Source organism: Ursus americanus, chromosome 36 (assembly GCF_024610735.1).
Source record: "Ursus americanus isolate L20-20 chromosome 36, mUrsAme1.1.p, whole genome shotgun sequence".
Taxonomy (NCBI): domain Eukaryota; kingdom Metazoa; phylum Chordata; class Mammalia; order Carnivora; family Ursidae; genus Ursus; species Ursus americanus.
Window position 1 is genome coordinate 10,343,234 of NC_142162.1, and position 16,562 is coordinate 10,359,795.

A 16,562-nucleotide genomic window follows, 5' to 3' on the forward strand; every position below is an offset into this window, starting at 1 on the left:
TCTAATACGGTTTGTGCTTTGTCCCCGGCCGACTGTCCACACACGGGGATGCCTCCAGGAGCTCCTTTCTCCACTGCCTGCTCTCAGACCCGCCCCTGATTGGCGTCCCCAGCGGAGCGGGGTGGCAGGATTGAGAACCTACCTCGGCCGCTGAGACCTAAGCATATGATTCTCTGAGGCTCAGAGAACATTACCAACAATTTTTGAAAGACGTGTAGTGATTTTTACCTTTTCTCCTCCCCCTATGAATTAATATACATGTGGTAAAAAACAGACATTTTCATAAGAAACAAAGGTTCCCTCCTCTGACCTCGAGACCTCCTTCCCGGTGGCAATCGGTTCCTTTTATTACCTGTCAAAGATTTTCTGTGCATAGACAAACGTGTTTATTTCTGTGTGCTTGTGTCTCCCTCTTCTTTTTAACACTAATCAGCATCCTATTCACCCTTTTCTGCATCTGTTATCTGTTCCCTATTATTGGAATAAGAGCTCCATGAGGATAGGGATTTTTGTCTTCTTGTTTATAGCTACAGCTCCAATACCTAGAACAGTTCCTGGCACATAAATATATATTTTATTATCAATGAATATTTAACATTCTCTCTCTCTTTTTCAAGATATATTTATTTGAGAGAGAGCGCGCACATGTGAGCAGGGTGAGGGGCAGAGGGAGGGAGAGAATCCTCCAGCAGACACCGTGCTAAGTGTGGAGCCCCTCACCAGGCTCAATCCCAGGACCCTAAGATCAGGACCTGAGCCAAAATTAAGAGTGGGTGGCTTAACCGACTGAGCCACACAGGGGCTCCCTGACATTCTTTTTCAAGTTTTGTATGTGTTATGTGTATGTTAAGGTATCATTTTAATTGGTTGCCTATGGATGGACATTTGTTTCCTATTTTTTGGTATAACAAGCATCCTTATATTCCTGGTGGGACAGTCTACCTTGTGTGAATGGAGGTGTCGGTTCCTGGATTCCCCACGGAAGATTTATCTGATTATCTGCACTCCAGTAAAGATAGAAGAAAAATAGAAAGCAGAAAGCAATTTATTAAGGACAGTATACTCTCAAGGTGAGAGAGTAGGCTGGCCCAGAGTTGACAACCGCTCTAAGATTAGAGGGGTTCTTTCTTTTTATGGGGGGGAGGGGGGTCTTCTTCATAGAGGCGTGGTCTTTTTAATAGAGGGTGCTTCCAATCATTTGGGGGACTCCTCCCACAGGTTGGGAGAGGGAGTTTTTGACCGGGCAAGGTTTGGACCAAAACTGTCATGGCAGCCTTTGCCCATGGGGCGGGGCTAAAGGCGCAATGCAAATATATTACAATGAGTCTGGGGGTTACCCTGGGGCAGAGGTGGAAGAGAAAAGCTAGTTCTACAACTGTGGCTCTTGGTCTGTTAGCCCCAGGGTCTTGGAAGCCACAAAGTCAGGATGTTGTGTCCCCAGGCTTCTAATGTGTAACCTGTTTATCACCTTCCTTGCCTCCAGCTCACATCTAACTAAATGCCTACTCTATCACTTACTGGTACGCTCCCCTCCCCCCGCAAAGAGCGTTTATCTACATAGAAACCCTAGGTCAGAGGGCTCTTAAAATTTGGAAGGTAATATTGAATGCTCTCTAAAATGTTTTACCAATTAACACTCAACAACAACCAATAAGATACTGATTTCACTACACCCTTGTCAAAAATAATCTTTACCAGTCTGAGGTTAAAATTTATTTCATTATTATTTTAACTTGCATTTATTTAATTATGACTTTTTCTTTGGTTTTAGATTTGCTGTTTTGCTCGGAACTGCATTTCCCTCTTCAAAATTGTTTTTCAACAATTTTTCTCCATTATTTTTACAGTATTTTTCACATTAGAATTTTCAACCAATCTGGAATTTACTTAAGTATAAATGACATAGGATTCCAATTTTGTTTTGCTTTTTTCTAATAAAATATGTTGAATAAGGCATCATTTCCCCCACTAATTCAAAATGTCACTTCTTTTCGGCCTTGTCTCTGTACTTTCTACTTTGTTTATTTATGTGCCAGTTTCAAAAATGTTTAAATTGTTGTAATTTTTTAAATAACTGGCTTTACCTGCAGCCCTCCTCTTTCTCGGCCTTCTTATTCATTGTTTCTCTGGCTATTCTTTTTTTTTTTTTTAAGATTTTATTTATTAATTCGACAGAAATAGGAGACAGCCAGCGAGAGAGGGAACACAAGCAAGAGGAGTGGGAGAGGAAGAAGCAGGCTCATAGCAGAGGAGCCTGATGTGGGGCTCGATCCCATAACGGCGGGATCACACCCTGAGCCGAAGGCAGACGCTTAACCGCTGTGCCACCCAGGCGCCTGTCTCTGGCTATTCTTTGAAGTTTATTTTTTCAGTGTAACTTTAGAATCAGTTTGTCTAATTAGAATCTACAAATACGTGTAATTTTTCCTTTTATCTGATAATTATATTTACTTTTCTTCTCTAATCATTTGACTAGTAACTCCAGAACAATGTTAACAACAAAGGCACATACCAGAAATATTAGTAATAAACGTTTGCCCAATACTTCATTGTCAAACATGAGACTGACAATTATTTCACCCTTGTTTAATCCTCTCTCTTATACCCACCAACAATTATAGAAGTCTCACCAGTCCTCCCAAGCTATTTACACAATGCCTTCTCAACTGTTTTATCCTGCTACTTAAACAAATTTCCTGCCCTTCTCACTTACATAATCAGCCAGCATCCCCCTCTTACCTTCAATGTCAGAGGCCACATCCCTTATCTGTGCTCTTAATCCTGTACCCTAAGGTTTCACTGGGGACTTCGTTCCTTTCAGCCTGTAAGCATATTCAGTGCTTAACTTTAGGCTGAATGGATGAGTAGCCTGTCTTCAAAGCTTTTTTTCTAATTATTACAACAGAATACATGAGAAAAGAGAGAAAGACATGTATTCCACATCCAATAAATTGAGCTAAAATCTTGGAAATATTTCATTTATCCTGCTTGAGACTTATGATGCCTGGATCTGAAAGTATGTGTTTTATCATACTAAAAAATCCTCAGCTCTTCTCTTTTTATATATTGCTTCTTCTTTTCTCTAATTTCTTCTTCTAGAATTCCTCTTGGACGTAAATTGAAGCTGTTATCTTTCCTCTGTATCTCTTCTCTTACTTGCTCTTTATCTCTGCCCAAGTCTGTGTAATGTCCTCCGACCTAGCTTCTGGTTCACTAATTCTCTCCGTAAAACTTGCCATTTAGCTTTTGTCCATTAAGTTTTGAATATCAATGGCTATCATTTTTCATAATTTTTCATTCAAACCAATCTTGTATCTTTAATAATGCCTTCTTTTTCCAGATGTTTCGATTCCTTTTATGTTTGTAATTTTCTTAAACATTTTTACTTTATGGACCCCATCTGGTAAATATATTATTTGAAGTCCTTAAGTGTAAAATACTGCTGCTTTGGGTTTACTAACCCTTGTTCATTACTGAGGCTGAGGAAGTAGGGAAGGAATGGGTTGTCATTTTTAATTGTGGGTTCATCCTTAGTAGAGTGTTTTCTGGAAGAGTCTTGTAAAGGGTAGATGAAGATGTTCTGAATTTTGCTTTGCTTCTGCTAAGTAGTTCAGAGGTATTACCAACCACAGATCACTTTTTTATGTTAACTTCTTGGCTTAGCCATTCTCAGACAAAAAAAAAAAAATAGGTACTATAAATTTGAACCCTAAACCTGTGTAAAAGGCTATACATTTCCCAGGAGAGACTAAGACATAGAGTGGGCCCTGGATTTTTCTCTGTTTGTGGGTGAGAGCTTCTCCATTCCAGGACCCTACCTCCACCATTAACAAGACTTTGTCTCCTAATGGCATGTAGTCATTAAAACCAAGCACCTTGATTACTAATACTGGCAAAATGAAACAAAAAGCAAACCACACTCAGCATCAGGTTGTTGAAATTTCTCTCTGTTGCTGCCATTCCTGTTGCCCTTGTTATTGCCTGTTTTGTGGAGGGAAAGGGGTGGTCACAGGATATTTCCCTTACTTTATTGAGAGATCAACACTACATTTAAAAAATACATTCATTCTATTCAGCATCTCTTAATGTTTTATAGTGGAAGAATTTTCCAGTTATATAGTCACCAATATTGCCAAAAATAGAAGACCTGGAAATACCATACAGAAATTTCCAGCTTATAAAAATGTCAGTCAAAACATTCCCTTTGAACATTTCTTAGATTGTGAGCAATCTTGACATCAACTTTAAGATACAGAATGTACTTTTCAGATTTCCTAATTTCTCACATAAACCATAAACATATGTGAGCCTGTGTAAACATTTTTGAAGCTGTTTTTAATTTTTTAAATTCTACTCCCCTTTGAACATGAACAGTGACTCCTATTTGAAAACTCATTCAGTTGACCCTGCCGCCACTGAAGTCCTCTGTGCAGTCCACCAATAACCTACTGGGTAGCGGCCCTTTTCTGTGTAGTAGCAACACAATTTAGAAGAAAGCTGCCTGAGTCCCATTTGTCATGGGATTTTTTTTTTTAAGATTTACTTATTTTTTTATTTATTCATTTGAGAGAGAGACAGCACAAGTGGGAGGGGCAGAGGGAGAGGCAGAATCTCAAGCAGACTCCATGCTGAGCAGAACCCCCAGAACACCTCAGAAGGAGAGGTATAATGAAGTTATATTCACATACAAACTTGGCAGACTAGACCACTTTTTAATTATAAGCTTAATTGGCACAAAGTTCACTGAGGATATACTTCACTTTTACACAGTCTTATAAATAGAAAAATACATTGATGCACAAAAATGATACTTTGATACCAATTCAAACAAAGGCTTCCAAAGAGAATACAGGTTATTTATTTCAATTAAAGATGGTTCTTTCATGTGCATTATATCATGTATATGTTTAATTGCATATTATGCTTAAAGCCAATGGGATATGTAGCTAATTGCTCATTTGGTTCTTGAAAAAAGTGAAACATACAAATATTGTCTTCTTTTTAACTACATAATAGACCATAAAAAATGCTGCCTAATACGTAGCTATAAAATTATGATTTGCTCCACTGACATCTATGGCAACTTTAGAAGGCACTGCTTGTGATTAGGACCCTGCCCTTGTAATGTCTGGATTTTTTCCTTACTGGAATACACAATTCAAATGCACAGGACTCAATGACTTCCTTAGTATTTAAAAGAAGTCTTCATTTCAAGGATAGAAACATGTAAGATCTCACTAACCACAGCTAAGTTTTTAAGGGAGTAGTAGGAAAGATGTGGGAAAGAAATAGGATACTCGATAAAAAGCTATTTGAAAATTACCATGTAAAAGTAATTACCTCCATCATAGCTGTATTTTTCTAATTACAGTTCTTCCAATCATTTGCCACCACAAAATATATTTATTTTTATTCTTTGTTTAAATTAACATGAATGGTAATTCTTCCTAAATAGCCATTAAGCTCTTTGGAAATTTTAATCTTACTTAAACTGCTTTAATAAATAAGAATGTTTCCCTATGACCTTTATAAACACCTGCCATGAAGCATATTCTAAAACTACCTTTAATTTGATATAAAGACACTAAGGCAATGCAGAGGAATCCATGACCTTGGCAAGACCTAGCAAGTACAATAAATGCCTGTGATCTCAATAAAAAATATAGGCTATTTAAGGCTTCATTTTTCTTATATTGAGCTATAGTATAAATGTAACTACTTAAATACAAACGTCTTTCTTCTACCACATAGCAAACATTTTATGTAATTAAAATCTAATTTCTTCAATTCCACCAATGTAAAAATAAAACAAGTTGCAAATATCAATAATATAAAGTGTGATGGTGAAGACAAAAGATTAGCAGTTCACAAGCTAATTAAAACTGCAGTCTGAGGATGCCAGACCAACATTATAAATATGAAGAAAAAGAAGCTAAATGCTTACTTATCACAAATAACTTCAGCATAAACACCAGCTATGTTCAAATGTGGCCAGCATGTAGGCCAAGTATAAACGCACAGATTACAGTGAAATAAAGCCATAAAAATCGAATTCCCTGATCCTTCAATCAACCCTTCAGAGCAGTGGGAATATAGCAGGGAGCTAGAAGCCCCACTTCAGTTGTTCATACTACATTAAGACACCCTTAACCTCATTCCCAATCCCCTTCCTACCCACAAGAGTCACAGTGAGTATACAGTTGGTCAATCCACTTTATCCAGAGTCTACAGATAAAACCATTAAGTTATGCTATATTCATTTTAAGGAGATTGTTTATATAAATTAATACTCAAGGACACTGAACTGATGTTTATGCATATTCTAACATTCAAGTGGTTTAGATGGCATTTTACAAGGTTACCCACAGTACAAGTAGGGTTTTTTAATTTGGATTAAAGGTTGATAGTTTTATAATTGTATCTAAGATTCTGAGTGTTAGACTCTGGACTGATGTATGTTAAGGCAGGTGGTGGTATCGTCAGTCATTCTACATCATATATGCACTCTTCTGTGGCTACAAAATCCTCAATCCTGAAACATCTGCTGCCATGGGCTAAGGTTTTATAAGGCACTTTTGGCTATGTGAAATATTTCTCATAACTCACGGGCTGAATCTTAAATATTTACAAAGCTGCAGCAAATAAATTTTAAAACCAGATAGGTCTAAGTGGGACGGTAGAAGCAGTTTGTACACAATGCCTGTTCATCTCTCTCTGAGCCACGTATCATCCATAGAAAAGATCACAGACACGGGCCACTTGAGTTATTGTGTAGCTCACTGGACTCTTCAACAGCCACAGATCCCCTTCTCCTTTTCTTCATTCAAGTGATCTGTGGAGGTGTGACCATTGGATCGGACCACTCCTTCAGGAATCCAGGATTTGTCTACACACCGTTCCATTCGCTTCATTATCAGGTCCAGGAGCATCTCGATTGCTTCGCTTATGTTTGTCCCATTGGCAGCGCTAGTTTCAAAGTAGGGGATTCTGCAAGACAGAGACAACTCAGGTAGCAACATAGGGAGGGAAAAGACAGTGACCTTTGCCCTTCATAATTCAACTTCAAAAATGAGTATAAATATGTAAGACAATAAAAACACTTTACCACAGGGGAACCTGGGTGGCTCAGTCGGTTAAGCATCTGCCTTCAGCTCAGGTCGTGATCCCAGGATCCTGGGATCCAGCCCCGCATTGGGCTCCCTGCTTGTCAAGGAGCCTGTTTCCCCCTTCCTCTGCCCCTCCTCCTGCTTATGCTTGTGCTCTCTTTCATGAATAAATAACATCTTTAAAAAAAAGAAAACACTACCACGGGGTACATTAAAAAGTAAAAAAAGACAATAAAATAATTGACACTGAATTCTTAATAGAGAAAAACCTCTGGAAATTTTCATTCCCATTTCACAGATGATTAAACTGAGGCTCAGAAAGATGAAGCAATTTGCCCAATCTCATAAAGATAGAAAGTAGCAGTGCTAGGATTTGAATCCACAGCTGCTTGATTCCAGCATAACCAATTTAACCATAAACTCTACTGGTTCCAAACTAATCTACTTTGTGTGAGGATTTCCAAAACCAATCCCTTTCGCTTCCTGCACTTGGGGGAGGGAGGGAATGACATTAGAGAGGAATGCAAGCTCATTGTCAAAGGTTTTGCCACATGTCATAAACTTGAAAACATTCCAGAATCTACAGCATCGCAGGGTTTCCCAAGGACATCAGTCTTCTGTTATCCAAGGACCTTGGTATATGTTTAATTGTTTAATAACTCACAAAAGAGTTTCAAAACCATAAGGCTGCTTTTCACATAATTTTGAGGTCGGTCTTCTTGCAGTGGGTTAGTCTTTGCAAGAGGATTAATCAACTTCCACATTCTTCCTGCTTCTTAATAAAGCCATGAAAACAGTGATAAAACTTTATTTTCTCAAAATATTGAGTTCATTTCTACCATTTAGTAAGAAATCTGACCAAAATGCTCTGAGATATAAAAACTGCAAAAGAAAGTTGCTTGAGAACCTCAGGGGGTCCTGAAATTGAATTCAGTAAAGTGTTCCTCCACCAGTATTACTTTTCTTGGAGAACATCTTTGTTTTCCGGTGTTCTCCTAGCATGTTAACACTACATCAGTGACTGATGACAATGTCGGTTACTCTTTTATTATTTCTTGGCTAGGAGCCGCTTCCACAATGAGAGCTTTTATAGATTTTTTTTTAACTTCCTAGTACTTTTACAGATCTTTCCACAATTGCTTTGCGTCTCATGCCACTAAGAAGCACATGACGGGGAGCATGTATAGGAATGGAAGGCTATTTCTCCATTATGATTCTTCATGATACCGTCTTATTATTTGCACACTTCCTGTAGGAGCTGATAGGCCTTGCAAATGGACCTCTGCAATTCTCTCCTGCTTTAGGACAGCTCTTAAAAACTGGCTGAGGAACTCCTAATTCATTTGAGCATTTACCCACCCACCTGTGAGTACTGCAAGACATGACTGCTCCCCTGATTCCACCATGCCCGTGTTCAGACCCCTCATACTGACTCTAAGATATCTCAATCAGAGAATGGTATGCTGAGCAAAATACATGGTCTTAATGTTTTTAAACCTCCTGCCTGGCTACATCTTCGGTTGTTGTCAGTCTTCTTAATACCATCTTCATCTGCTGTCTTATCCACAAAATGAAGATAATTCCCATCTCCCTGGTCACCTGCAGTATTTGGTTACCAAGTATTAAGAGGGCATGCTTTGTGGGGATTCAACATCTATTTATCGAATACTTATGATGTTATTAAGCTAAATCACCGTAACGGTATGTGGTACTGCCATTGTTACAGGAATACTTTTAAATTGAGAATTCTCAAAATTTCAATACTTACATTTCCTTCATCCTACTCTTTCTCAACTACACCATGAAGAATCATTTAATGTCTACAGAACATTTCTCATACTTAAAAAGAAGGATTAATCATTCTATCACCATTCAGAAATACACTGTTTCATGGAAAAGCAACTGAAAAACTCATCCCTCTCCCCGAGAATAAGCTGAAATTGGAAATACAAAAAGAGAGAGAGGAGGAGGAGGAGGAAGAGGAAGAAAGGAGGGAGGAAAGAAGGGAAGAAGGAATGGGAAGGGAAGGGAAGGGGAAGAAAGAAAAGCCGTTGAGCAGAAGAACTTTCTTATCTCGGTAATGCACATCTGACTTTTTTAAATCCCCTCAAAGTCCATTATAAAGCGCTTTTGAATTCAAATCCTGAGCTTCATTGAATTCATCAACTGAATCTCCATTAAGCTATTTCTACTTTCCATAGTTTTTCCCTCTCAGCTCCTGAAAATTGCCTCAGTTTTTTGAGGCATAAATGAGAAATCATAGCTGAAAATACTTTTACAAACCATAAAAATCTATGCATAGAAGTTACAACCATCTTGGACAATGGTTAAGAGCCATAACCTCTGAAGCCAGGCTGCCTGGATTCAAATCCTAGTACGACTGCTTACCAACTCTATAACCCTGGCAACGCGTTAAACTCTGTGCCTCGGTTGCTTTATCCATAAAACTAAATAGTTATCAGTATCTTCTTCTAAGGATTAAATAAGTTAACATTTAAAGTGTTTATCTCAGAATCTGACACATAGAAAATGTGTCCTTTTTGACATTGTGTCACTGATAAATGTTTCCTATTTCCAACACAGAATAGGTTAGGTTACAAAAGTTTGCTTGTAATTTTGTTGTTTAACACTCAGAACACATCGTCCCATAGAAACAATGTCACTGAGTCACGGACGGTCATAGCCCCAAGAGACCTGAGCAACATTATAAACATTAAATTCCCAGACTAGCTTACAAACTATTGATTTAATCCATAAGGTAGCTGAGTACTGCCTCAGTACTGCCCTCAATTCTAGTACCTGGGACCATGTTTCCTTTCCTAGGTCAAGGATGGCTCACTTAGACCTGTCCTTGCTGAAGGCTTCGTGCTCCAAAGAATATACCTACCGCACGTCCTCATCGGATTCCTCATTGCCCCAAGTGATCTTCACCAAATGCAGAGAGAAATGGATCTCCCGTCACTGATTAATACTAAGGTATAAACGACTGGTGCCTCCAGCAGACCTATAAGCTATTGTCTAATATATTTACTCACTTAAGCAAGTTTTTAATTGGTAGAACTTCAGAGTATAGGAATTAAGTTATAGATTTTTAAGTCACTCATGTTAATATTGTATATCTTTTAATAAGATGTAGTTTAGATTTAGAACTCCAAATTCAAGTAACAACCTTCTCTCCTTCAAAAGATATTTTCCCGCCATTTGTGAACCTCCTGGTCATGTAACTGGGAGTCTGGTTAACAATCTTAATCTTTTAGAAGGCATTTGGGCTACATTATCCGAACACTTCTGCATACCTGTAAAGAGGGTAACAGTGGTTCATGGGGTCATGGCAAGGAGGAAATGAGATAATACATGCTAAGGACTTAGCACAAGCCTAGCATCCAGTAGTACTCAATAAATCCTAATGTAATGAGTTTTCTCCTTCTCTAAAAATAATATTCTGATTTTCCTAAAACTTTCTATGCAAAAATTTAGTAAAGTTAGCTTACATTCAAGAGGAACAACTCTCCCCCTTTTTAACCGTAGAAAGAGTGATACTGTTCCTTCTCTCCACATGGTGGTGCTAACGTAGCATTACTTGGGGCAATATTGCCAAACCTTTGAAAAAATCCTGTGCAGCTAATTGTGGTATCAATCCAAAAATGACCATGCAACAGCTGTTTGGAATGCATGCAGAACACCAATTCTGGTACATTTTTTAAAACTAAATAGGTTAATAACAGATTTTAAAGTAGATAAAATGAGCAAAATGGCAAACTATTCCAAATCAATGATGGGGGCAGGGGGGTACTATTATCATTTGCAGTTTTTCACGAGGATATCTATATCCTGCTCATGCAACAGGTCAGGATCCCCATCAAGCTGATTTCTTTATTATTTATTTCCACAAAACTAGAAGATCCTAGATTACAGTTAGAGGTGTCAGGAATGAAAGCAAGCGTATTTGACAGTTCTGTCAAATGGTTCTAGATATTTGGCTCACATGTGGATCCAGATATCATGGAAAATTTTTTCACTAAATTAAGAAATGAGTCTCACTACTTTTCATAGTCTGTTGAATGCTAAATGAACAAGCACTTACAAGAAAGGGCTAGTGTCTGGACTGTTTCAACCTAGGAGATTGTGCCAAATGAAATCGAGATCCTCTGTTGAGCTGTGTGGGGTTCTGAAAATCAGTCTCATATGTTTTAGCTTATGTGTGTGGTTTTAAAACATGTCTGCCCAATGATACATTATTATTTCTTGAATGAAGGAAGGATGTCATGAAGTGTGCAAAGAACCGAATTATTAAAGATCAAGCTATTCATGCCACATTTCAGCTACTTCACACTAGATAGGACACTGAGCATTCTGCTGAGCTAAGCCACGTGAAACCCAGAAATGGTCTGCACTCATATTATTAATGTTGTAAGTAAATGTTTTTAACACATTCTTTAATCCAGAAACTCTTGACCACTTTCCTCATCAATAGCCAGCATGCTTCAGTGGGGTAAAAGTCATCTTACATTTGCTGCCCTTAAGAAAGTAGATCTTAAAACTTCTCATCAGAAGAAAAAAAATTGGGGTGCCTGGGTGGCTCAGTTAGGCGTCTGCCTTCAGCTCGGTGATAATCCCAGAGTCCTGGGATCAAGCCCCGCATCGGACTCCCTGCTCAGCGGGAAGCCTGCTTCTCCCTCTCCCTCTGCAGCTCCCCCTGCTTGTGCTCAGTCTTTCGTTTTCTTTCTCTGTGTCAAATAAAAAAGTAAATCCTAAAAAAAAAAATTATAACTGTAGGTGGTGATGGATGTTAACCAAACTTATTGTGGTGATCATTTTGCAATATATACATATACCCAATCATTACATTGTACATCTAAAACTAATACAATGTCATCTATCAATTACTTCCCAATTTTAAAAAAATGTTCTACCCATTCCTTTGTATAGCACATGAAATCTGTACACATTCAATTATCACGCTTTCATCGTATTCACAATTTCCTGTATTTCCTTCAACTCAGAATCAAAAACAAAAGGCTTATAATGACCACCAACTATCCTGTGTGAAAAAAGGAGAGGGGCAGCGCATTTAGATGCAGCCATTTTTACTCACCAAGTCCTCTGCCTGCCCACTTATGGCTGGTACTCCCTCACTACCAATCCCAGTGTCCCTTCCCAGTCTATATCACAGCTGATTTAATCAATTTTGAGAGAGAAAAAACATCCTCCCTCCTCAAACATGGATTTTCCAGTGATGCGTCATTAAGCACACTTCCCTCATCCCATGCATGGCACAGCAGACAACTGCCTCATATCCTGTGCATAATGATTTATCAACTCTACTGTCAAGGAAAGTATCTGCCAGCGTGCACACCTGTAGTAACTTGGTTCTCAAAGTGTTATCTTCAACCACCTGCAGGAGAAACATCTGGGAATCAGTTAGGAACAAATTTCTGGGCTCCACCCCAGACCTACTGAATGAGGAATTCCTTGGGAGCCAGAGTTCAGGTGATTTTGATACACATGAAGGTTTGAGATCCAGTAGTATCACCTCAAAGACATTGCTGTCAAGGCTGGTTCTGTTTGCTCTTCTAACGTATTTGACTTGGTAGCTATTTTCTAAAGTGTTTCGGCAATAGTGTAGCCCATTCTCATTCTGACTGGTAGGAGGACAAGTTTGGACAAACTTCTGTTTTGCTTCTTTCTCTGACTTCATTGACAATATTATTCAATACAACATACTAGAAAGCATTATTTTGCCCTTGTTCTAGAAAAACCTAAAAATTACAGGGAACGAGAAGTAAATGGATTCTTAGTCTAATAAACATAAAATTTCTGACACTCTTTCTCATACATTCAATTCACCCTTTCCATTTTGGCTGCTGCATGAAAGTCTTATTCTCAGATTTACTTGTATATTTAAAAGAAGCACTTATGAGCCAATGATTCATTTTTAGGTACTGGGGAGAAGAGGCTGCACAATAGTAAAAAATGCAAATTTAGGGGCGCCTGGGTGGCACAGCGGTTAAGCGGCTGCCTTCGGCTCAGGGCGTGATCCCGGCGTTATGGGATCGAGCCCCACATCGGGCTCTTCCGCTATGAGCCTGCTTCTTCCTCTCCTACTCCCCCTGTTTGTGTTCCCTCTCTCGCTGGCTGTCTCTATCTCTGTCGAATAAATAAATAAAATCTTAAAAAAAAAAAAGCAAATTTATCAGACAACATACAAGTGATAGAAAGATGTGCCATAAACCATCCTCTATTTTACCGCTATTGGCGTGGAGATGAACTGACCAACATACATGTGCAGTCAGTGAAAATATTATGATTAAAAATTTACAAAATTCTGTGAAAATAATCATTAAATTTACATGTCAAATTTGTGAAATGCGTACGCACTGTTTCTTTTTGCTTCTGAAATTGCCAAACAGCCTACGAACTATGTATTTTAAAGACGTATTTATTTGAGAGAGAGAGAGAGCAAGTGTATGTGCATGGTTGGGGAGGGATAAGGAGAGAGAGAATCCTAAGCAGGCTCCATGCCAAGCAAGGAGCCTGACACGGGGCTTGACTTCACGACCCTGGTATCATGACCTGAGCTGAAACCTAGAGTCGGACACTTAACCAACAGAGCCACCCAGGTGCTCTGAGACAATATTTTATGCTTCCTAATTCCTAAGGAAATTGTTTCTATCTCTTTCCTTTCTTTTCCAATAGATTCCATTATCTGATCCGCTAATCCCTTCTCTCATTTTAACTTAATTCACAAACCTGAGATTGAGCCCCTCTTATGAAGTACTCCCCAGACCTTGTGAGCTGGGCACAGATGAAAGACAATCCCTGGCTCCCCAGACTCCGCCTACACACAGAAGGCACTGTTGGGCTCTTTGATACCAGGCAGGAAGTGGAAGCCCGAGAACCAGAACAGAAGAAACAAACAAAAGGCTGAAGAAACCGAGTGGGGGAAGAAGTCCATCCTGGCTCCCCTCCCGTACTTGAGAACATACTTGCTGGATCCAGCTATCTCCCCTAGATGCCCTATTTCTTTCGGCCTCACTAACAGACTTCTCAAAAGCACCATCTAGGTCCACGGTTTCCATTGCTTCATCACTTACTTCCTCCTCGCCCCCTTGCAACACAGCTCCCAGTTTCGACACTTCAGTATTCTCTGTGGTATCTGGCCTCCCTCTTTCCTTCCTACTACATTACCCGAGTGCCTCTCGAGAGTAGAAAAGCACGTCAGAACGGCCTGTGAGGCTCTGCCAGCCTCCACCTCAGAATCACTACTCCAGGCCAATTCTGTCAGAAGCTCAGAAGAGAGGCCCAGGTCCAAGTACTTGCTAAAAGCTCCCCAGAAACTTCTAACATGACAATCATGTGGAGAGCTTCTAAAAGACACCAATGTCCAGGCCGCCACCTGTGGTGGTTTCGTAACATATCAACTTGGTTAGGTTGAACAACATTTCCCAGAATTTCCTTTCTGGTTAGGGTGGATCACAGGAGAGATTTGGGGGAGTCTGGGGAGCGGAAGTGAAGCAGCAGCCATTCAGTAGCTCTCATATACCACTGCTTACCTGCTGGCTCTTCTGGTTGGTATAAACCAGCAACCAGACCTGTTCCTGTGATCCTCCTTCGGTTTCTCTAACTCCTTGGGCAGGTGCGTGTGCTTAGCTCTGTGACAAAGGTCCCTGGCTTCTCTAGGATACCCACACCATCCAGGTCAGAGGCAACAAGCACTGACGCAGGTCTCCTTCTGTCATTATGGGTCCTAGCCGGTGTTTGCTGGTATTTGCTCTCCCCACCTTAAACCCACCTTCCCTTCCTGACTGCCTGACCTGTGGACTTCAAGTTTCAGTGCCCAAATTAACACCTTAGAGACTGCTTAAGCAGCTCCCACAGTGCATAAGGTCAAATACCTGTAACAAATCCCTTTATATGTAAATATGTTTCTTCCATTGAATCTTGCCTGATAAACCACTCCAGACCAATTACCTCAGAAGCTCAGAGGTGAGGCCCAGACACAAGCATTTGTTAAAAGCCCCTTAGGTGCTTCTAACATGGTTAAGCACCATCTACCCTAGAGTGAAAATCTCCACATCCTATTGCAAATACGTGCCAGAGTAAGCCAATAGAGTTGATGGGAATAGATACACTCCCCAACCCCATGCTACCTTGCCCTACCCCTAGAATTGAAAAAGATTTAAAATCCTGTTCTGCCGCCACCCTACCTATTTTCTCTGATTTACTCCCTTTTCTTTTCCACAAATACAGCCCCTACCCATCTAACAGATCACCACAATTTCCCTGTCTCTAGTATTTCCTCCCTTCACTTCACCCCACCCACCACCCCCAGACTGATCTTGAGAGAGTACTTGCAACCCTCCCCGTTCAAAGGATTCCAGCAACTCCCTGCCCCCCAGGATTTCAGCAACTCTCCTTACCTGGTATTCTAAACTCTCCAGACTCTGACTTCTTCCCACCTGGCCAACCTAATCCTTCTACTCCCTTCCCAATGTGAAAGCTATCCTTGAGTGTGCTCTGGTCCTCCATCAGCCCAAGGAAGAACAAAGCAGTTGCCACACAATTAAAAGAGAAAGGCCCTCCTCTGGCTTCTTTGGATTCTGCCTAAAAACCAGGGCAAGGGGCGCCTGGGTGGCACAGCGGTTAAGGCGTCTGCCTTCGGCTCAGGGCGTGATCCCGGCGTTGCGGGATCGAGCCCCACATCAGGCTCTTCCGCTATGAGCCTGCTTCTTTCTCTCCCGCTCTCCCTGCTTGTGTTCCCTCTCTCGCTGGCTGTCTCTATCTCTGTCGAATAAATAAATAAAATCTTTAAAAAAAAATAAAATAAATAAAAACCAGGGCAAGTAGCTGGGTAACATCCGCTACATACCACACCACCTCTCTCCACCTCCCCTTCCTTCTCAACTCCACTTGCTGCCTCCCACTTATATTAAGGGTCACTAATATATACACATTTGAGTTCTCATTGTATTAGAGGGAGAAAGAAAGTAAAGCACAAATTCCTTTGTAGAGGTGCCCTTGACATTTGTAATAAGCAGCAAGCTAACTGCTTTTTTCATGTCCAGTTAATGCTACTGTGATCCTATTCCCAGAGTTCAAGGACAGTATTTAGATGATTCTCCACCACAAAAACACAAACTAAACCACGGGAATCTTCACACTCACGCTCCTCTCCCAGCATAGAAATTTCAAAGCCGACAGGCCTTCTTGTATGCTGGGGCTCTCTACAGCAGCACATGAACTGGTTTGAAATTTTCTCACTGAATAGAGAGCATTTTCCTACCCCATGCATCTCCTACTTGCATCCTGGGAAAGCAGCCTTATATAGTTAGGGCATTTGCCCTCAGAGGTGTCTTTCTTTAAACACCAAGAGATTGAGAAAATGGGACTGAAGCATGGCCCTCACCCCATGTTTTTCCTAGGGTTCCCCCTACCACATAATATGAGCATGTAAAG

General features: G+C 40.1%; 1 protein-coding gene across 3 annotated transcripts in view; it reads right to left on the reverse strand.

The window, feature by feature from the left end:
- Nucleotides 1-4,692: 4,692 nt before the first annotated feature.
- The window catches only part of RAB27A (RAB27A, member RAS oncogene family), an 83,491-nt gene continuing 71,621 nt past the window's right edge, over nt 4,693-16,562 (reverse strand). For all 3 annotated transcript variants that reach the window (XM_045812091.2, XM_087859234.1, XM_087859233.1), the window contains exon 6: nt 4,693-6,987. In XM_045812091.2, the coding sequence (XP_045668047.1) occupies nt 6,789-6,987 (199 nt within the window). In that variant the 3' untranslated portion in view covers nt 4,693-6,788. The remainder of the gene's footprint in view (nt 6,988-16,562) is intronic.